The sequence below is a fragment of the Macrobrachium nipponense genome, chromosome 1 (genome assembly GCF_015104395.2).
Source record: "Macrobrachium nipponense isolate FS-2020 chromosome 1, ASM1510439v2, whole genome shotgun sequence".
Taxonomy (NCBI): domain Eukaryota; kingdom Metazoa; phylum Arthropoda; class Malacostraca; order Decapoda; family Palaemonidae; genus Macrobrachium; species Macrobrachium nipponense.
Window position 1 is genome coordinate 160611744 of NC_087200.1, and position 24000 is coordinate 160635743.

General features: G+C 37.0%; 1 protein-coding gene and 1 long non-coding RNA gene across 2 annotated transcripts in view; one reads left to right on the top strand and one right to left on the bottom strand.

Moving 5' to 3' along the window:
- LOC135219790 (tyrosine-protein phosphatase Lar-like) overlaps positions 1-21698 on the top strand; it is a 1028451-nt gene extending 1006753 nt beyond the window's left edge. Inside the window, 5 exon segments of the mRNA XM_064256864.1 lie at positions 1128-1238; positions 2766-2834; positions 2978-3078; positions 7127-7262; positions 18632-21698. Of these exon segments, the coding sequence (XP_064112934.1) occupies positions 1128-1238; positions 2766-2834; positions 2978-3078; positions 7127-7262; positions 18632-18700 (486 nt within the window). The 3' untranslated portion in view covers positions 18701-21698.
- Positions 7105-24000, bottom strand: part of LOC135219791 (uncharacterized) — a 79568-nt gene continuing 62672 nt past the window's right edge. The window contains exons 2-3 of the long non-coding RNA XR_010315510.1: positions 17413-17471; positions 7105-7242 (exon numbers count right to left, since the gene is read on the bottom strand). This is a non-coding gene — a long non-coding RNA (uncharacterized LOC135219791). The remainder of the gene's footprint in view (positions 7243-17412; positions 17472-24000) is intronic.

Here is a 24000-nt window from a genome sequence, read left to right on the forward strand (position 1 = left end):
TTTAGATATTTTCCAATTTGAGAAGCTATTCCTTTGTATGAAAAGAAATATGTATGAAAGTCATGAAATTAATGAGTTTAAATTTTAGATTTCACTTCATCTCAGTGTGATCTAATGGGAAGTTTACACAGATAAGTGTCACAGTAATGCAATCCTATTAATTTTCTTTCAGTGCCATTTCAAATGAGAAATTGTAGTATTTTTGAGTAATTTTTAAGTAGTATACATATTTATAAATACTATTTTGAATAATGGCAATGAAGATTCATTCATTCATTTGTATAATCTAAATTGGGTTAATTACTTACCTGTGTTTGTTTCCGTAATTTAGCATTGTTTCATCTTTACTCTCCTAGCTTGGTTCAGCTCCACAGGTCTTTACTATCATAGCTTGGTTCAGTTTTACAAGACTATAAAAATATCATACTAATTACTTATTTGTTTATTAGTACTAGATGCATTTATTAAGAAGTATGAATTTTCAGTGAAAGTGGTAACTTATTATTCCAAGGTTGAGTAAACTACCAAAGTTGTATTTACTGCTTATAGTAATATTTTTTTTTTTCAAAAGAGAATTGTGAAGAGCTATGTTTGAATATGCTAATTTATCCCTTAACATTCAGACCTCAAACAAAGGATGAGCAATCCACCTCCCAAATAACCTAAACTGCCATTAAATGCAAAATCTAATAATTTGGTGCAAGTCACAAGTAATAAATAAATTTATGTACCACGCTCAAGAACAGTGGTGCACATGGGTTTTGGTTTCTTAAGTCTAGAACATAAAAAACAAAGTGGAGGAATCTACCTCCCTAAAAATGTCACATCTTCCCAAAAGTTAGTATCTCCCTCAAAATCCAGCTGGTTTTTGCAAGGCATACAGCCCACTTTTTGGTGAAAATACATAATAATCCACTCCAAATTTTGTGCAGCTCTGTTAAATACATTGAGGCATAAAACAAATAACTTCCTTGGCAAGTTAATTATTCAACATTTACTTGAATTTGAGGCAGTATTTACCAGTTAATCTTCATTCAGTGCCTCTGATGATTTAGTGTTCATAACAAATGTATGGTATATATTTCTTAGTGTGCTGCTCAGTATTACTAGACATTTATTTTTTTCAGGAAAAATGTTATCAGTATTGGCCAAACGAACGATCTCAGCGCTATCAGTTTTATGTGGTGGATCCAATAGCTGAATATAATATGCCTCAGTATATTCTCAGGGAGTTTAAGGTAAATCAGCCAGATACTTCAGTATTCTTTCTCACATTTACCTATATAAGAAGTAAAATTTCTATCTACTAAGCAGCAGATAACCAAACTTATAGTAATATACTACATGTATGAGATTTGTAGGGTTTTTATCAGTGATACAAAATAAGCATTTTTAAGGTCTTCTTAAAATACATAATATTGTACTGGACATGTGTTTAACTTATTAATAAATTATTTATTCGTTCACCTTCAAGGGTCTTGTGTTCAAAATTAATTTCAAAATAGCCTGATTTGGGATTTGTGTTATGATTATTGCTGATACAAGAACCTTATTTTCTGGAACCTTGAACTCAGATGAAACATATCACAAGAATTAAGAGCACCCTTTTCATTTTTGTGGCTCTGTAGCAGGAGCTGAGAGTCATTGTTCTTTCCAGGTATAAAATGAATTAACAACAAAAGAATTAACTCACAATTGCTAGACAGAATGGTAATAATGCAAGTGTCATTTACTGAAAAAAATTTTTTTAAGTAGTACAATGGTTTCTTTATTCACATGGTTGTCATGTTTTGAATAAAGGCATATGATTAAAAACTTTAATTCCCATTATCAATGGTTAAACCATTATGTATTCATGTTTTGCTGATATTTACTTCCAACATCAGCCTAAAAGTTTAATCACTTTTTTGTGTTGTAGTCACTTTGTACTCTATAAATGAATCGATATGTAAGGAAAAATATGATTTTACTTATCACTAGGCTGGGTAATACAACAAGCCAACAACCCTTGTTAACTGGCAACATTTGTTAATATAATTCAAAAAGTATTCATACTCATAAATGTGTGTGTAAAATTGTAATGGAAATATGATAAGGAAAGTATTATTTATATTTTTAATGTAACACACCCAAACATAATGATCTGCAGTCCTACTTGTACCATGTAAATTATTAAAGACTTACAATTGGCCAGCTATTTCTTAAACTTAATCAAAATTTTATTAATAACACACCATGTGATTGGGAATATGCCTGTGTGAATTTATTTGTCAACAAAATTTCAGTAACTTTCTTTTAAGTTGCACCACAAAATATGTTTGCATTTTATTATTTACTGTACCTATGCATCTAAAATTCTCTTTCTTTTACAGAGAAAATTAACATAATTTATGGTCTTCTACACACATAGGTTATTGGCTATTAGTAGGACCACAATAGGCTGCAATCTGCAGCAGTGTGATTATCCATTTACACTAGTTATTTTAACTTAATTTGTTATAATAACAGAAATATTATGCTGGTGAATTTTGAGAAAACTTTTCATTGATTTGAATTTTGAGAGACATAGTACTAAGTTGATATTTCATTTGCCAGTTTAACATTTTCAAGATTTTCTTTGAATTTCAAGATTCTTTGTAGTATTGTATTATTTGGCTATCAGTTTTATAAATTAGTATGCTGTATTTAATAATTATAACAGGCAAACTAAGAATATCAGGCACATTTGTATGAAATTCCAAAGAAACTGTTCATTTTCTCAATAGGTGACTGATGCACGAGATGGCCAGTCTCGTACCATAAGACAGTTCCAGTTCATTGAATGGCCTGAACAGGTAGGTTGTACTACATTTTTGTAAAGCACTTCTTTTATCTTGCCATGCATACACGTTTATCATCTTTGAAGGAAATATGATTTAAGAAATATGTAAGGAATAGTATTGCTGAGCAGCTAAATTACTGAAATTTTAATTGCCAGGGTGTGCCAAAGTCTGGTGAAGGGTTTATTGACTTTATTGGACAAGTGCATAAGACCAAGGAACAATTTGGACAAGATGGCCCCATTACTGTACATTGTAGGTAAGTGAAGTGGACCTTTAAGCAGGAGCAAAGGAAAGAAAATGGATAACATTAAATTATGTTTACAACCTTCATAGTGTTATTTGAAATTTGTATAGGTATTGGTCAAGAGACGTACATTAAATGGTAATTAATGCAAACTATAAAAAATATGAAAACTATAATGCAGTAGGGGCTTTGGTTTTACACAAAGTATTCATGTTTTAATTAATTTCTTTTGGTAAAATTCTTCATCATCAAAGTTTTACTAGATTTTTTTTTATTAAGGGGTAGGATGTGAATTTCTCGTGTCATGAATACTGGGAATGTTTCCATCTGGCCTTGGTCTTCCATTTGTGCCCTGTTTTCAGTCATATTCTTTGCTCTCCTACTGGCCTTCATTTTGCTGCTTCCATATCTACGTTTCTAATGAATTGCTCATGTTTCACATCACTAGTCCAAACATTTCTGTCTATGAAATTTTGGGCCTGTTTCAGTTGCTGGACACCGTAGTTCTCATCAGCTGTCATTTGTAATCTCATGAGTGAATGAATCATGAAATTATGGCTATAGAAGCCAAGCACTGGGGCACATTCAGTCATTCAATATTTAAATTGAATTGAATTTAGGCTAAAGGCCAAGCTACAGTCATTCAATATTTAAATTGAATTGAATTTAGGCTAAAGGCCAAGCTATGGTAGAAGCAGCAGATCAAGGAATGGCTGTGTGCCCTTTGAAGGACTGCCCCCCCCACCCCCCCGAGTTTAGTACTCTGCATACCATATATATATTCGCAGAAAGGCATTGCATTGGTAGAGTTTGTTAAGGCCATGTTGGAGAGAGATGCTGTAGAGGTGGTGAACTGTCCATCACCAGACTTCTATAGCTGATTATTCTGAGTGGAGAAAATGACCAAAGTATGGAGATCTGTAATCAACTGCTCTCTATCATGAATGTGTATGCACAATAAACTGATTTCAAGTTGGTAACACCCAACTATGTGTTAGCTCTAGAGTAAGATTGTGATGCATATTTTCAGGTACCCATTCATCCATAAAAAGAAATATCTACATTTTGTCTGTGGAAAGATTGTCCTCCAGTTCCCAGTTCAAGAATGCTCTGCTTCAGCTTGTCTAGAACTCCTTAAATTGTCATGAGTATATTCAGTTTGGTTTAAGCTAGAGCCCATTTGAGGGGTGTTTGTTTGTGGTGGTACCTCATTGATTGGTTAATTTTAGCAATGTGATGCTAGCCAAAAATAGTGTTCTGAACCTATGCAAAATATAAAAATTGCAATAAGCATTCCTTAGCAATAGAAAAGGTATCTGGGCATTCCCCGGTACTCTGTGAAGATGAAAGCCTTCCCAGCAAACCCCCATACAGTAAAGTTAAGGAATTAATATACAAATGCTTGTCTCAACAGAAGCCACCAGCACAGTTCTAGGAGTTGACTCTCGGTCATTTATTGGCTCCAGAAAATTTTATTCCTCAAGGTATAACTATGATCTACAGTCTTGTTAATGGGAACTGAAAACGCTTTGGTTTTCTCACCTTCATTCTCCCTTAGATATTGTTTCACTGAAACAAAAGGTCAGGGAAATCTGGTGGTGGTAATGAGTTCCACGGTTCTCTCCTCCAGATATGTGGGGAGGGTGGGGGCTCACCTGAAAGAGCACTTCATCTCTAGGTGGTAAACAAAGAAACTATTGCCCTTTCATTTCAGTACTTAAAGGTATGTTAGCTGTATAGCTTACAATCTTGGGATCACTCTGTGGGGTTAATGAGCAACAGCACAATGTTGTTTCCTTTGTCAAGAAGCAAGGGTGAACAATTCTCTCTGACACCTAGCTGTGAAAATCCGCTAGTTGTCAGTTCTCAATTAAGTAGTATAGCTGTCAGTCAGGCACATTTGAAATGTGCTAGTGGACCAGCTCAGTTGCCAAGGCCAGGTGATAAGTACAAAGTGGTCTTGCATCTCCAGGTAGCAAAAAGATTGTCCAGGATCTGAAGTCCTCCTCTACCTGATCTGTTGCTCTTCAATTCCAGGTATTTGGACAGTGATGGAAGATGCATCCCAAAATCACTGGGACAATCTGGATGTGTACACATTTTCACCTTTCAGTTTGTCAATTTGAGCCTATGAATGACTCTGGTGGCTCCTCTGTGGCTGCATGCCAAATGGTATGCAGATATACAGTATTATCCCTGCTAATTGAGACTCCTCCCTCTTCCATGGCCCACTCTATGGCAATCAAATACTCAGAGGTACTAGAAGTCAGTTCACCTCCTTCATCTGCACTAGTAAAGGTCATCTAATGTATCCTGAGTCATCTAATGTATTGAGAAAGACTACTGTTTGGTAATGTCACTAGTGTTCAAACAGTAGGGATTGAATCTCTCTACTATGGTGGAATTGTCTGTGCTAATGAGAAATTTTGAATTGTTCTGCCGTTATAAAGAACTTCACCTTCAGAATAGGACATTTCAGACTGTGGTATTCCTTTTTTGTCTGGCATTCTGGGCTGGCCCAAGCTCTTGTTCTCTTTCATTACTGTACTTAGTTTCTAGCCAAAACTCAGAACCCATCCATTTCTTATACGTAATAAATTCTTTCCTTTCTTGGTTCCATCCTTGTGGGATTTTTTTAGTGTGAATCTGGACAAGGTGTGTCTGTGCCCTGTCTTGAAAGGTTACTACTTGAATGATCTCTTAAAATGTAAGAGACCTCATTAGCACTGGAAGAAATAAGGTGGTGTCTAAAAATGCTATCTCCTTGTGGCTTTGTGAAGTCATCAAGAGGGTGTTTGTTCATCTTTGGATGCGCTATATCTCCCATCTTGTTTGAGAGCTCATAAAGTCAGGGGTATGGGCTTATGCCTTGATTTCTGTAAGAACTTTACAATTTTTCCAAGAAGTAATCTGGTGTAGACAGACCACCATTACATCATTCTGTCTAAGTGATGAGATGATACTCACAGGTCCTCAGACACTTCCTTCTTATGACTTTTGATGCTAAGCAGGTTGTGTAATCACAAATTGTTTTAGCATGTATACTTGTAAACTTAGTTTATTGGAGTGTGTGTTTCTCCTCCTTCCTTTACCACATAGAGCACCAGGTCACCGTACATGCAAAGTTTGGTTTCTGTTACTTTTGGGATCCCATTACTTAGTATAGTCAGAGTATAGTCAGACAGGTTGCCTGCCGACACAAGTCTTCTATGTGGATGTGGCTTCAGCTACTTGCAGGAAAATCCTTCCACCTAAAGAGTAAATCTCTACTTAAGAAGCAAAGGTTTTTTAACCTGGGAAAAATACGAGTTCTTCAATATGTTTTAATATTTTTCTTTAATTTTTACTTTATTGACCCTTTCATACCTCATGTTCTTAATCAAATTATTATATATTTCCTCATCTTTCTTGCCTCACTTTATTACCTTGTTTTACAAAGCTAAGTTGATTATGTGTTTCAACTTTTCTATTCTTAGTTATCAGTATCATTGCAGTTGAATTGAGTACCCTTTTACCTTGACAGTTATGATTTTGCTTTTAATATCTTTTCCTCGATGTTTTGTCTCTCACAATAGTGACCCAGTGTTATTGAGCATTAGGTTATTCTTTAATGTCACAAATTTAAGATTATCTAACTGGGTGTCTCCAGAGCTTTACCCAGCTTTTCTCATTATGTTAAGGTTACCCATAGTCCCTTCTTTTATATACGTATTAGTATCACAATGTATTTTGCAGTTTATAAGTCTTTACAGTAGTATATAGATTTTTGAATAAAAAATCATAAAATTGAACAGTCCAACAATTCTTTACAACTTAAGAATTTTCTTTCCATTAGTAATTAATTAAGGGAAGTGAAATGTATTGTGCCTTTCAGTGTTTATTCTATTTAATAGTATACTATTAATTATAAATGTCTAAGGTTTATTAATTCATCGAGTAGGAGAATTTGTTGTCTCTGGGAAGTTTAATGAGGGGTCCTATTGATAATTGTGATTCATAGCTGAATGGAAGTAAAGTCATATGACAGGAGAGCATTACAATTGTTATTCTGAATTTCTAGCGCGGGTGTTGGTCGCACTGGAGTATTTATTACGCTGAGTCAAGTTCTTGAGCGCATGCAGTACGAGGGAGTTGTTGACATGTTCCAGACCGTCCGCAATCTTCGTGCACAACGTCCTGCAATGGTGCAGACAGAGGTAAGTATAAAGTCAATATCACAGAAAGTAAATAAAACCTCAAAGAATGTGCTTTAATTGTTACAGTATAAAGAAAAATGATTTAATGAATAAACCCATTATTTTTTAGCAGCTTTTTCCTACATCACCCAAAATTCCTATGCTTTACCCTCATTAGAAAGACAAAGAGGTATGGGGTCTAGGGGGTTAGTGTATGCATACCCTTTCCCCTGGTTGGCTTAGGTTAACACTTTTTGTATGTCTGGTATAGAAATGCAAAAACTGTGAGGTCAAACATGTAAATTTAGCTAAATTTTAACTTTCCTAGAGATACAGATTCGACCCTATATAAATAGGATTACTATGTGCACTTCATTTGTTCATACACGAACAAACCTTCAGTCTTAACAATAGGATCATTTCTAGTACCTAGCTGGATCCGGTTAAATCACAGATGAAAGCAAGGAATCTTGTGAGATCTGGTAACGCATGTGTATATTGGGTGAAGAATGGTCAAGGACCACACACCCACACCACCGTGTCAGTCTTTTTTTTTTTTTTTAACCACCTGGATGAGAGTTGTGGTTGACCTCTCTCAGCCTTTACTCGGTTCATTGCCCGCTTCACTTGTGTTTTTAGTGTGTGCTGTTATTATGGCTTCTTCTGCTCCATCTCTGCCTCATCAACGAGTGTGCCCCGGAACTCAAGGTTTTCCGTGTTCTTGTTTTTTGGCTTCGGCTGCGACCGACCCCCACATTACTTGCAGTAGGTGTCGCTCTAACGTTTGTACAATAACGAATCCTTGCACGGAAGGCCATGTGTGGCCTAGAGAGCAGTGGAAGTTATTTTATAGTAAGAGGGAGCATCATAGGCTTTCTATTCTTCCTTCTTGAGAGGGTTTTTTCTTCTCCTCTTCCCGATGCTTCATCTCCTGCTGCTGTCACACCCCATACTAGTGTCCCTTTGTCCCCTTCCTTTTCTTCCATCAATTCGTTGTTGGAAGTATCGGGAGGCCCTCAGGCTGATTTATGTAGAGTCGCTCCTTCTTCGGGAGTTCATTTGATTCCCGAGAGGGAGGAGGCTTTTTCATCATTGCCTTTTATTTCAGTGTTGGAAGCGTCCATAATGGTAGCACTTTGGGGGACGCTTGGGCTACGGGTTCCACTGTCCTTGGAGAGTTTGCTGACGCACTTCATGGATGCTCGCTACCCCTCTCTTCATGCTGTCCAGGGCCTTCCCCCCCTCCTGGCCTCGTCTTTGTGGGTAGCAGAGTTCAGCCATTTTGTATTGCTTCGCCAGTGACAACTGCCACTTCTTCGAGTCAGAGGGAAGCCGTAGCATCAGCCCTGCTAGTGACATTAAGGGGTCAGTCATTTTGTATCCCTCCACCAGTGGCGTCTGCTTCCCATTCGGTTCGAGGGGAAGCCGTGACGTCATCGCCGCTCATGACATCACTTCCATCGATGACGTCACTCCCAGTCATCTCCACTGCACTGCCTTGCTTGTCTGTGTCATCATCATTTGCTACCGTGACGTCATTTCTACCATCCAGTTCGCTGCATCTCCCTTCCATGTCATCGGACCCTTCTCTTGCTGATCCATCTGAGGCTTTATGCCAGGCAGTTCTTAGAGATTGGAGTCTGTTTTAGAAGATAAGTTGGCTGCCATGTAAGCTGGGAGGACTGGAAGCAAGCATGTTGCATCATCCCCCCACCTCCTGCGAAGAGATTGTGTAAGGAACCAGCACGTCCTGTCTTCCTCTCCTTCTCCCTGCCCTTTTTTTGCCTGCGAGTGAGGAGCAACACGCCCGTGTTCCTGAGAGTGTTAAGTGTCCCTTCCCCTGTGCAATCTACTGTGGCTGCTTCGTCCTCTGTGTTGAGTTGTGAGCATGTTGCAACCTTCCTCATTCGTGCCCATGTTGCAGGTACTCCCACTTCTCCTTCTCCAGGGCCTATTCGTTGCCGTAAGGATCTCAAGGCACCTGTCAAGAGGTCGAAGGTTGTGAGGGCAGAGTTGGTGCAGCAGGAGTGTTTGCCTGCCCTTCTCCCTGGTAATTCCAGGAATTTGACTCCAAGGGATTCTCATTCTATCTCAAGTGTTCAGGATTCCTCACCGACACATGTGCGTACGCCTGCCATGCCTGTGCCCATTCGCGGCCATGTTAGAGAGTTGTCTGTTGGGAGAGTAAGTAGTGATGTCCCTAGTGTTGTGGTTGGTTCGTCGCAAGAGTTTGTGCTTGGATCCAGCCCAGACAGGTTAGTTGGTGTTTTGGGCTGTTTGGCTGCTGGGTCTTTCATGAATGTAAACAAGTAAGGCCTGCAAACCCGTCATTGGCCTCCGTTGCCGGAGCAGGGAGACATGCAAGAGTTTTTGTCTTCCTTTACAGAAGTTGTCAATCTCATTCGTGGATTCAACAGTTTGGATAGTAAGACTCAGGCTCGGTCGTCTTACACTCCTTCCTGCTTGGAAGCCTTGCTGGAAGCTACACAGGATCCCTAGTCATCGTTTCAACTTCCCTTGTCGGGGGCACGTCCAGCTGGTCTTGCATAAGGTTAATGCCTCTGTTTCAGATCGGGACGGTTTCGCTTTGCTCTAGGGGCTCTGCCAAGCTGCTAACCCTACCTCTCACAAGGCATAGGAAGTACTACGCTACGAACTCTGCTTTTTTGATGTCGCGTCATCTTAACCTGGACGTCATTCGTCTGAAGCTGGGATTGACTTTGGAGCAGGTGAGGTTGGTGGCTCCATCCTTGTCTCCAGACAGGATGCCTCAGCGCTGGAGTCTACGGCAGCCTCCATGTTGCAGTTGGTTTCTTGGCTGGACTTCTAGTCTATGGTCATTGCCAAGATGGCTTCTGACAGGTCCCCAGAGGGGTTGGTGAGTGCTTCCTCTCTTACCAGTTTGTTGTAGTCCGTAAGTAAGGAGTTTTCATATCTAGCTCACCTCAGTGTTAATTTATGGGCTAACCATCTCCTGATTAGAAGATTCACAGCTTTATCCAGGATGGAAAGATCAGTTGACCCTGAGTCCTTGCTGGCATTGAGGAATGGAGATGTTTTGGAATCACAATTTTTGTTCCCTCGGGCCGAGCTTGGGGATGTGATAGACTGGCGCTGGGCTGACACCAAGGACATTTTAATGCACCAGGCTGTGTCTAAGTCGGAGTCTCATTCTCGGAGACATCCGGCTCCTCCTTCTCCCCCTGCCCAGCAGCAGTCACGAAGATTGTCGCCTGGTAGGCCATCAAGGAGTTTGGTTTTGGCAAGGCCTGCCTGCTCGTCCCAGCCTAGGTCACTCCAATCCCTTTAATTTAAGAAGGGGCCCCATGGGTAGAGGTAAAGAGGATCGTGTGTAGGTTAGGCGCCTCTCCCTCTCCTGTGCCATTGGGTAAGTCACCAGATGCAAGATGGAGTTCTTGGTACAGTGGACAAGACTGCCAGAACAGTTTTTGGTCGAAGATATGGGGGAGAGACGATGCTTATGGGACCATAAGCATGAGAATTTTATGAAAAAAGGTCTTAAATTATAAAAATTACCAAGAGATCACCATGCAACTCAGGGAAAACTTTCCTGAACTTGCTGATCTTTATATAGATAAGCATGCTATATCGTGAATATCAAATTGTTATATAGCCTAGGTCTGCTCTCATTTTTTGTTTGTTTGCATTAGCAAATATAAACAAAAATCTTTAAATTTTTGCAGTGTTTCTCTAGCTCAGTTTATAATATAGTCTGACTGTGGTTGTGTACACAAGGTTACGAAGAGCCTATCTAGGCTAGCCCTAGCTTATTTGTTAAAATAAAATTTTTCACGTCTTTTCAACCAGGACCAAACCCAAAGACTTTTTTCTTTTTTAATTCTTGCAGCAGCATTAAACACATGCAAGCACGACCCACTGGTTTCTTTGTGTTACAAAGCATAGTTGTTTTATCATTCCGGGAAGTCACAGCTCGGATGGTTTGTTTACGTTTTGACGACGACAACCATGGTATGAAGAAGAACGTGTTATTGCATAACACTCAATCTGGCAGCCTTCCACTCTTATTAAATTTGGGAAATACAACTCCATAGCCAATGCCTGTTTCAGACTTGGATCCATCTGTAAAAACTAAGACTGAACCATCATGGTCCACCAAATGTTCTAAAAAGATGCCCAGCATCTCAACATTCACTTCTTCCTTGCTATCAGTGAAGCACCTGCAGTGCTCCACAGAAGGAAGCTTCCAAGGGGGCACAACAGATTACTTAAATGGCCAGACTTTGACCTTTGGAATAATCTTCTAAAATTTTTAAAACTGTATCCAAAGGGTTTGGATAATATGGATTATGTTCATAAAGGCTAAAATATTTATCATTAAAAACTGCTTGGTAAGTTATTGAATCAGGAATCCTCTGGATTCTATGCCATTATCAAACAAGTGATATCTAACAACATGAATCCAAAGGCAGTTGCCCCGCATCTACCAAAAGGCTTGGGATTGGAGACTATTTAAAGGCACCACTCGCAATCCTTATCACCATTGTGTATCAAATCTAAAATACTTAAGTTTTGATTTCGAGGCTAAAGAATATACCTCACAACCATATGCTAATTTTGATGCCACTATGGTTTTGTAGAGGATCATTATGATATTCCTATCTGCTCCCCAAGACATATAGGAAAGCTCTCCTAATACATTCAAAGCTTGCATAAACCTAACTTTCAACCTTTTACGTGAGGCGCTAGTCATTCTTTTGTCGAACAATAATCCCAAAATAATTTCTCTCTCTTCCTTACATGATATCCTATGATCATGTATGTAGAGGTTAGGATCAGGATATATACCTTTAATGTGGCAGAAATGTACAGCTACAGCTTTTGACATAGAGAATTTAAAATCCCTTTTTTCTGCCCATTCGACAATTTGGTTAATAGCAAGTGCATTTTTCTCTTAGCCACTGCCATTCGTGAGGCTGCAAAAGATAAAGAGAGGTCATCAACAAATAAGGAAAGCATAATATAGCTTTAGGAATCACAGAAGCAACACCCATTAATGGACAAAGCAATCAGTGTCACACTCAGTTCCCCTCTGGGATGAAAAAGTTTCCAACATTAACCTTGAACCTTTGATATTTTTAGGAAAGCTTGGATGAATAATGGTAATTCTCCTCGGAATTCATAATCATGGAGTGTGTTCAAAATACCATATCTCCAGGTTGTATAATAAGCTTTCTCCAGGTCAAAGAAAACTGATACAGGATGTTTCCTGGAGATGAAATCCTTGCATACTGAATTTTCTAGATACACCAAGATGTCAGTACAAGATGAAAACCACATTGGGCTGGAGTTATAAGGCTCTTCTATTCCAAGATCCATTTAAGTTGCACATTGACCATTTTTTCCATCAACTTACACGTGCATGATGTTAGAGCAACAGGGCGATAACTAGAGTGAATAGTACCATCATTCTGAGGCTTCAAAAACCCTATAAATAGCTGTCCCACAAAGCTGGAAATGCATTTTCTTTTTATATTTTACTGATGATACTGAGCAAAAACTTGTGTTCCCACTGGCAAATTTTTTTATTGAAAAGGTTATGTCATCTGCACCAGGAGCAGATTCATTACATAATGACAAGTCAGATAAATCCTGGTTATATGATTCACTTTTCATGGACGAAAAGTAGAGACTTTCATTTTCCTTTTAAATACATTCCTCATAACGTGAATTTGGGTTTTTAGACGAAACGATTAGCAAAATGCTCCGGACTGGCAACCATGTTTCCATTTACTAATAACACAATTGGAGGTGTGAGTACATATTTGCCACTAATTTTTTTTTATTTTATTCCAGACTTCATGTAAAGGGGTTTTCCAATTAGTTTTTGAGATATAATCTACCCATGACTGATGTTTGGCTTGTTTTACTTGGTATCAGAATCTGGCTTGTGCCTTCTTAAATAAATAAGATTAAATAATATAAAAATATATTCCTGCAGTAGCGCGTAGAGCTGCTCACATTACTTTACGAGCTATTTGACATCGGTTTCACCAAGGAACTGGCTCTCTTTTAAATTTTCCAGTTGTACAAGGAATTGTCTTCTGGGCATCATCAATAAGTAGTTTACAAAGGTCCAGAGCATCATCCAGGGACTGAAAATCTTTAATATCCATTTTTAAAAACGTTAGGGTTTTGAATGATGCCCAGTTGGCTTTATCCAATGTCCAACACGGTGAGCTTGGTGTAGCAATTTCACCTACTACATTATTAAAGATTGGAAAATGTTCACTTCCTAATCCTTCACTCATTGCACTCCAAGAAAAATCAAGGTAATCAAGACTGCACATGTACTGATAAATCTATCACAGAAAAGGTCTGAGTTTGAATATGAAAATGTGTTGGTTCTCCAGAATTAAGGATTACAAGCTCTTGGTCTTCAATAAAAATTATAAATATTTCTGCTAGAATTGATATAATTACATTACCCCACAAGGGGGTGTCTTCCATTAAAATTCACCAACAATAAGAAAAGGCCTTGGAAGCCGATTCATTAATCCATATAATTCTTGAGTCAGATTATGATAGGTTCTATTTGGAGGTAAACACAGTGAACATAAGGTACGTATATTTCTTTTTGAGAAAATCTGAACAGCAACCACTTGTAAGTCTGTTTGCAGTGGATATTTTTTGCGAGCTGTATCTCGCCTAATTAGGTAACATCACTTCTACCATGAATCCCTACTTGCTCATCATAATCAGAATGATAAAAGATATATTCTTTAGGACATATGATTTTTTGGTCCAAGCATAGTCTCTTGCAGGGCAATGCATATTGGTATAGTTTCATATTTGGCTTATCTCCCCTGACAGTTCCACTGCAATATTGAAAGCCTGCGATCCATTAGTGTTGATAGTTAATTACTATCTTTTACACATTTTAACTAGGGGATATCACTTGGAGAACAATGGATTTCTGAGAGGTCATCACTTTTCACTTTATTTTTACTTTTATCTTCTTTTTTCTGGTGTTCTGACTCTTTTCTTATGATCTGGTCTGGCCCAAGTTCCATTAGATGTAGTTGACTGCATTCCTTTTGGCATCTCTGCTGTACATGATTTAAGAACCTTTATTTTTGGTGATGTGCTAATTTGATTATTTAAGGGCATCGTGCTTTTTAATCCAATGCTTTAGGTTAATCATTACCATGCTCCTCTCCATGTGGTGTTGTCTCAGCCTGGATTGACTTTGTGACTTCAGCAGATGATTGCTGTTGCACTGCATGAATAGCTGGCACTTGTACACTGGACTGTGGCTTCTTAATTACTGAGGAAAATGTAACTACCGGTCGTATTTTAAATTCAAGTACTTTCTTTCTGGCTTCTTTAAAAGAAATCTTTTCCATAACTTTAATTGTTTGCACTTCCTTCTCTAAAATAAATTTCACGGAACTTTTTGAGGAGGCAGGATGATTTTCTCCACAATTAATACAAGACGGATGGCTCATTGCGTGGTCCATATACTTCTTTGCCACAATTACAACATAAAGTAGGTTCTTCATTTATTTTCTTTGCATTTCTGGATCAAATGACCAAATATCTGGCAGTGGTAACATCTCACAAGGTGATGGTATGTATGGCCTGACACTGAAGTTCAGCCATCCTGATCAATTTATGGGTGTTAAAAGTGAGGATTAGCATTGCCAGGGGAACAATTTGATCCCCACCAACCTTTTTTCTCATTCTAACCACCTTTGCCACATTCTGTTCCTCTAATTCCTGCTGAATTTCTTCATGTCCAATACAAGCAATTCAGGAGTGTATATAACTCCTCGACTTTGGTTATGAATAGGATGAGGAAAACAACTTTTTGCCCTACTAAAGTATTCATCTTAAGCAATTTCTCACTTTGTTCAGGCGAGGAGACTTCAACTAATAGGGTTCCATCATTCTGTGGATGAATTTTTGGCTCATAGTCACGTACATTGTTATCTCTACACTGATATTCTGCAATACATCATCTTCGAGCCAAAGAACTTTGAACTTATTGTATGAAACTAATTCTTACATACCAGGAAGAATCTCCATTTTTCCTTTATTACTCCTCTGAATGTTTAAGTTCCTTGATTTTAGTTTTGCATTTTTATTTCTTTCCAAAACAGGAGAAGAAAAAGGATCATCGTAACGATGTTCAAACCTGAATTATCTGTTGCCAAGTCCATTTTCATATCAGGGTCAAATAAGGGGGGGTCACCATAAAAACGTAAAGATATAATTTGTCTGGGTAACCCCCATACCCACCATGGAAGCGCCTCAGTGGTGTGATTGATATGGTCTTGGCCTGCGACCTCGGTGGCCGTGAGTTTGATTCTCGGTCATTCCATTGAGGTTTTAGAGATGTGTATTTCTGGTGATAGAAGTTCACTCTCGATGTGGTTCGGAAGTCGCGTAAAACCGTTGGTCTTGTTGCTGAATAACCACTGGTTCCATGCAGCGTAAAAACACCATGCAAACAAACAAACAAACAAAACATACACACCATGGAGCCACAATTAGAGGGCGGGGTCATCCCTTTGACAAGGCTGCCCTAGAGATATTACCTGGATATACACCTCGCCCTCAGCGATAAGGCATCATGACGTCTGTCGAGATCATGACCCAGCACCAAGGGCAGGGTTTAACATGACGATTTCCCCTCGCTCAACCACGTCGGGTACTCAAGTTCTACAGGTGAGGTGGCGTGCCGTCCATCCTCACCTTCTATCAAAGCCAAAACACAAGTCAAATCATAACCAGAAACAAGCTTAAAGTCATCAACACAAAATCCACACCTAAATAGGAGGAAGAAAAATAGAAAAAATTTACAGCAAGAGGAAAAGGCCGACTAGATTTGTTTGACCAACAGCTGGATCCCAAGGACAGTGAGAAAGCATTCCCACCAGACATCAGGACCCAGCTGCTGGTCTATAAGCCCCCTACCCATACCAAGGGGTCAGCATCTAAGGGGTAAAGAACTATGTACGAGAATGTCCTGGTGATGGAGATTGGCCAAGATGAGAATAATCAAGGTTGGCCAAGATGAGAATAATCAAGGTCCCCAAGTCTGGAAGGTGAACAACACAAGCAAGAACTCCTTGGGGAATGAGAACTAGAAAGCCTAGGCTTCTTGGACACAGGAGAAAGGCTGGCCTTCCCATTACGCAAAGGCAAAGAGGCCGTACAAGGCAGAGAATCTCTTCCACGGACCCAAACCACCTCACGTCTGCGACTGTCAACAGCCTCATGGGCTAACAAAGAAACCAGCTTGGGAAGGAGAGTGCAAAAGCAAGAACCACTCTCCTCAAAGGTGGTCAAAGAAAGACTGACATGTCCTGAGGTTCCAAGCCCGGTTGGTGACCAACTTCCACCTGGCATATGTACAAGTTGCCAGATACCACAGATCCTTGCTTTATATTCTTTGATTGTTTTAACCTGTTTCCAGCTGGCACTAGAAGATAGTCTTATTGTTAAGACCGAAGGTTTGTTCCGTGTATGAACAAAAGCATTTTAATCAAATCCTGAAAGTGACTGGCACGTTCCCAAATATAAAAAAAACTTAAGTGTTAATTTGAATGGAACTATAATGATAAGAACTATCATGATAAAATCAACATAATACAAAATTTCATCTTTAAATACAATATTCCTGCTGTAGCACAATTTACAAGATAAAATCAACATAATGCAAAATTTCCTCTTTAAATACAATATTCTTTCTATAGCACAATTTACAAGTAAACTCTTCTAACCATACTGCAATTTTATACTATACATATTGTATGTATATGTAGTAATTAAAACATCAATATTATATGTAGTAGTATAGTAATTAAAACAAAATACAGCTTGGTAACTTTAGTGGTGTATAACAGGAAACCGAATGTGGATAGTACCACCAAGTAAAATAAAAAAAGTAAATACTTGGTCAATTGTTTTACGACAAAAGATTAAATTTGCATTTGCACCCATCCATTTATTTTCTTTTGTTTAAAGTCAGTTGTCTCTAGATCTTTAAATGTAATTCACTGAGGTACTACTGCCAAAGGACATTGAGCATGCATAATTGCCAACGTTATATTACCATACTATGCAAGAGCAATTATCCATGGTACTATTATTAGTAGTATTTAGCCTAAAATCTTTAGGTACTCACCATTTGCCTTCCTTCAAAGTCTGTGATTCAGTCAAAACCTGCAGAAACCCACCTCATGCCTGCAAAGAAAAATAGTATATACTGTTTACTAAACTAAATATAACTAATCACAAATGGTTGCCAAAATTGTTTTATAAGTTTTCCTTATGTAGCGTTGTATTGTTGTTTAGTTGATTTGCTGTTTAGTTGACAAAAGGGTATACATATGTTAACATTTTTAGCTAGTGGTAACCAGAATGTTTAGCCCCAAAATCTAGAACACAGAAGGCCCAAAAGACATTCAGCCCAGGAGCTTATGTTAGTGGAACTGGTACTTGAGAGGAGACATGAAAAGTTCAACTTTCTCAGCACCCCTTTATTTAATTAATTAATTTTGATGAGCTGGGTGCAAGTTATGTAAGTAAACACTTAATAAATCATGAAATATCAGGCTTTTATCTGCCTTGACAGTGACACATCATAGTTAGCCTCTTACATTTAACATTCATTTTTAATATATCCTTCTCTCTGCAATTGAAACATGTTAGAGTAGACTTCATAAGGATTGATTCTTACATCTCGCACTCTTCTAATTTCATGTTCTGATTTTGGCCATTAATCATCACATAATAAACAAAACCTACTAGCAGTAATATGCAAATGACTGATACCCACAAAAATAAGTAGCAAAATTTTGATAAAGATGGCTAATTCTAGGTATATTTGCTTAAAAGCTGCAAGATATAGGAAATAAACTTTAGTGGAAGTCTGAAGACTCCACTCATTCTTGAGACCTTGTGTCTGGAAAGGCCCCCCAAAAATAGTCTTTACTACTAGAAAAATTTAGGTTAAAATCTGAAATCAAAAGTGATTTTATCTTCAGTGACAGTAGTTAAGTTACTTTATATTTCACTGACAGTAGTTAAAACTTAAAATTCCCTCCCAAATTTCAAAATGTCAAGTACACAGCAAAAAATGTTACTACTATGTCTTAATAAAAAATGTTGCAAAAACTTTCCTGCTTAGGAATACGAATAGGGAAGTTTAAATTGTTCATCTAATTTACAAAGTATATTCAGCTTTACTATAAAGATTTTTACTAATAGTCAATTCATGCTAATTCATAGCAGTCACTTATCAATTTTATACTGTAAATTAAGCTTTTATAGATCTTAAACTTGCATTTCCACCTGACAAAAATTAGCACTACTTAATACTGTATAAATTTTCATTTCAACAGGAAGAATACAGGTTCTGCTATCTGGCGAGTCTGGAGTACCTAGACAGTTTTGATCACTTTGTGGACTGACTAACGAGGCCCGCCGGCTCTCGCCCGCTGTCTATATGGTCTTGAGAGCATAGTCAGGCTAGCTCAGGTATTGGTGTGAGTTCAAGAATGGAATCATCCGCTTAGTGGGAATGGACTGCATCAGAATGGAAGCTGCAGTTATATGCAGAAAATGTTACCGAGATAATTATTGTGTCATGTGATCAATGTGCATGTATATTACTGATGCACAGTGTAGTTTAAGGTGTGCAAGGAAGATTAGAGTGTTAATAAAATCCTTGAGTTAGTACTGCACAGACTCTACTAAAGATCTTTGTGCAGCAAGTGCAATAATGAATGTATGAGTAGAAATCAAAACTTTTTTTAGTTTCACCCTCCAACAAACTTTTATGAATGTGAGTGGAGACGATGTGTTACTCGACAAATAATCTCTACATTGATACTGTAAGCAAAACCATGCTGCCTTCCCAACTACTGTTAGACATGATACATGTTTTGTTGTATCTCAGCTAACATGTCTTGGCTCACTTGGATGGTTATCTTTGTTAGAAAGGCAAACTCATAGACATGGTGATTTAAGTATGCCATCCATATCCTAAGACTATAAGCCAGGTTTTCCATTCCATGTGGGAATATATAATACAGTGTTTGATGTCACATCAGCTGAGAGTGTAGCACAAAAATAAACAGAAAATATTAAATAGTGATCTCAAAATTGTATCTCAGTTTGGTGCTAATGGGCATGTTTTGAAATAAAGAGCCCTCATGTGTATGTGCCATAAGTTTGGGCATATACATCAGTATACAAATAAAATTTCAATTCGTAAATTTTTGTGGGATTTTATCGTTATGAAATCTTAAGGTGTGCTCTCAAACTAATGCAGAAATTGCATAACTGGAATATCATAAGTGCTTTCACAAACTATAGGATTAAGTTAACTATGTCTACACACAAAGTAAATATAGAAATATATCCTTGTAAATAGGGATAATATATAAATTTTCCTTTTAATTTGGAAAAAAATATTGGTAAGACGAGGAATTAAGCAGTCATATGCTTACACTGTATCTGTCATTCCAGTTAAATGTATTTTTTTATTTGAGATAATGTATTGCATGATGCAGAACTAGTGTTTGTATTTCATACACCATGACCATTTAGAAATTTTTTTATTGGTTATCTAGCTTGGAAGGAAAAACAAGAACATTATAATGATAAGCCTTATTACATGGATGTAATAGGTAAAATTTATGGTCCATAAACATTGTATTTAAGTTTAGCTAAATGTCCAAATTTCATTTTAGATCTAGGGATTGCACATGTTTGTTTTTTCCAAGGAAACTGATATTAGTTAGGAATACAGTACTTATTTTTTATTTCACAGATTCCTACTTGTTGGTCTAGAAATGATTAACATACCTTAATTCATGTTTTAATTGTACTTTTGATACAAAATGTGTGTGAGAGCTGGTGGGCCAAGTTTGCCTCATAAAAGATTGTTAGGTTAACTTCTACAGGGTTAAATTTGCCAGCCAGTTAGTGGACCCCTCATATACTCCTACTGTATGTCCAACAATTAATGGACTCTTCCTCACCTTTTATAAATAAAATATAAATGATGGAGCAACTGATTGCTACACGTGGATAGCATGCGTGACAGGTTTTTATAAGTGTAGTATAAACAATGCCATTTCAGTGTGCAAGAAAAAAAAAGGTTGTGAGGAGTTTTTTTAAATATTGGATGCTAATGAATTTTAGAGATGATTTGTATGTAGAATTAGTTGAATTTATATCTAATTGCCTTTTATACTATATAATTTATATTTCCATCTGTAGAAGTAGGTTCACACTGCAGAATTTGCATTGTGTTGGAACAAGTTACTGCAATAAAGTATCTCATTTTTGTGACTTACGTATGCATATCAAGACATAAAGGTTCCTTAAATTGAATGTTTTAAATACTCAGAAAAGGTCAGCATTCAGAAATCCGTTCACATGGGAAATAAAACTTCTTTCTTTTTTGAGCACTGATGGATTTGAGGGACATATGAAGCTGCCAGTACAGCATAAAACAGTTGCCTCATTAACTCCAAATACTTATAGAATACAGTAGATAGAAAATGTCATGTCATGCAATGTTTCTAAGACATATCAAATTTGCCTTGAGTTTTTTTTATTTCATTACAAGATTTGTATTGTTCTCAACAACTTATAATGGCTATTGTTTAAGCAAGCCTGTACTCATAGAAGGAAGTTGACGCCAGGAAATCTCATGAACAGGTTCAGAATGCTCCTCATGTCTACCATGGTGTTGCTCTAGACATTTCAGATAGGTTATATGTAGAATAAATGGTACTATGATAATATTCGGTACTTGTACCAAAGTTGTAACCCTTTTTTTTATTCAATGCATTTACATATTTTCAGTTGAAGCATTTATGTAAATTTTCAACCTAACAGTATATGAAGAGGCTATTATGGCATTTTTTACTGCTTATTTTATATGACTAACCAATGACCAATTATTTTATATTATTATTTTCGTAATTTGCTTTTGGTTAGCATAGCCTCGTACTATATAACATCACAAACTGCCATTAACTTGTGGGGATATACGGTAATAGACTCGGCTTACCACTACGCTCTCTACCGGCATATGCTATACTACTAAACCCGAACTTCCACACTGCTTTTCATACACTCCTCCTTCGTTACACCACCATATATAGCTAATACTAATTCAGTTTCAAAGTGAAAATTTCATGTCTTTCACCAAATTACAAAATTCATGTACAGTACTAACAATTAAATTTTAAACAATTACAAGGATATTCAGCAGTTACAAAAATATATTTTATTGCAAAAAATACACCCATTTTACCTTGGGAAGAGTATGAAAAGCACACTGTCAAAATCCTTTTTCTCATGCCTACTACTTTGTTTTGTTTTACCTAGCTAGCAATATTTTGTAATTCACACATGTGATGTAACATATTGTAAGAATAAAATGGAAACGGATTTCATGATTTTTAATTAACCTAGAATTGCACTACATGCCTGAAAATACCTCAGTGCTTTACTCCTTAGTTTCACTTTTAAAATCAACCAAACAATCAATTACCTAAGAGTCCCATAATCTTTTACAGTAGAAAACCATCTAGGTTAAAAAAAACTACAGAACTTACTGACATGTTTCAAAGATGCTGAATAGGTTTGAAACTTCAAAAAAATAAGTTGATTTGAACTAGGAAAAAGTTTACATATTCTGGCTGCAATTGATAAACTCAAGCCTGCTAATCAAACATGTACTATACAATGCTTTGTTAGGAACATGGTAAGGGGACAGGTTTACTTAAAATATTTAAACAAGGCTAAACTTTTATCAAAACTGGATTTTCAAATTAAGCACTTACGTATTAGTATCTGTAAACTGACTTGAGCATTATGAAAAAAGTTCCCAATGAAATAGTAGCATAAATGAGTTTGGTTACTTTCTCCAGTTACTAGTTTTAATATAGTATAAACAAAAAAACATAAGTGTTATTTCAAATACAATTTTGTCATTACAGTTTGCACTAATATATCATTTAATATTTTTTTTTATTGACTTAGGTCTCAAACATGAGTCTATATTTTCCTGGCAGCAAGAAAACAATTAGATAATGTGAAAAACATTTATATCTATGGCATCTATTACTTCTAAGTACGGACTGAAATAAAATGGCTACTTGCGATTTGGATTGAAGATCAGATGCAATAATGGATACATATTCCTATGCATCTCGAAGAATGGATATTCCAAAACATGTCAATCATCCAGTTTAAGGCTAGAAACCTAAACAAGGCTACAGAGGAGTGTTCAGAAAAAAACAGCAAACTGCTGTTTTCTTACAGATGGGGTTGCTTTAAAAATTTCAAGAGGAAATACAATTTCCACACTGATATGTACATGTATAGATAACCCAGCATCCATAACTTAAAATTGATAACAGAAGACAGCATTTCTAGCATTGATATTGATACAGACCACCCAATAAACAGCCTTAACCTAATAGTATAGATGACCCAGTAGCCCCTAGCCTCAAAACTGACACAGTTGACCTAGCAACCACTCACCTTGAAACTGATATAAACCCAGAAATCAAAAGCTTTACCACCAATACAGACTACCTTGCATCTATACAAACATTCCATTTGTCATTTCACTCTTTTAATTCATTTATGTTACATAGAGAGATTTTTCTATACATTATTTCTTTTACTTTATTTTGCAAATTATGAGAAAAACATCTGACAAGCAATTATGAGAATTATTGCTTTTGATCTGGGAACAGTATTTACATACCCTTTTAGTTATTCCATCAGAACCTTCATTTTCACATTCTTTTATGTTCATGTTGGCAGGGTACAAATATAGTCCATTATTATTATTATATAATTTAGCCAGACCTCTGAGCCTAATAAAGGCTCTTCTTGGGCTGGTTTTCAGGAATTAGTCCTGAAAAAAAAAATTATTATAAAGGATTAGTTTACCCAGACCTTTGATCCTAATGAAGGCTCTTCTCAGACTGGTCTTCAGGAATTAATCCTGGAAAATAACGGAGACTTTATGTAGAAAAGAAACCGGTTTTACTTTGGAACATGATGATTCTATTTAATAAGAATTCTTTGCCTTTTAATGTTTGGCTTCAAAGATATACAGTGGTTTCTCGTATTCACGGGGGATGCATACCAGACCCCCCTGTGAATAGTTAGAACCCGCGAATAGTTGGAATCCCTATAATGCTGAAAACAGCCTATTTTTTTTGTTAAAACTCAAGAAAAACCCACTCAAAATGTTTATACTTGGTTTTTTAATAGTTTTATCACAAAAAGTGCATTTTTTGATGAAATTGATAAAAAAAAAAGAATTTGTGGGTATTTCTCATAGAATGCCGGGAATATGCGAATTTTCCGCACATAATGCGGGGAAATGTTCCTGAGAGAAATCCAAGAATGTGTGAGTCTGCGAATCTGGAGAACGCGAATACAGGGGGTCCACTGTAGGCTTCTATGATGGTTCCAAATTGGACAAACAACTAACAAGTATTGGACAGTCATTGGTGTTTGGCATGTATTACATTTCATTGGGTCTTAATATGGATTTGACATCAAATGACCATGTGAAAATCTAGTATGGCCTATACGTAGTCTTGCTAAAACAACTTTTTTAGCACTTTCTTTTTGAGATGATGACATCCATGAATGAACTTCATTTTATATTTCTCAGCTTGTTTGTAGTTGGCACTGATGTCCAATCTGTTTGGCATTCTTGATATAT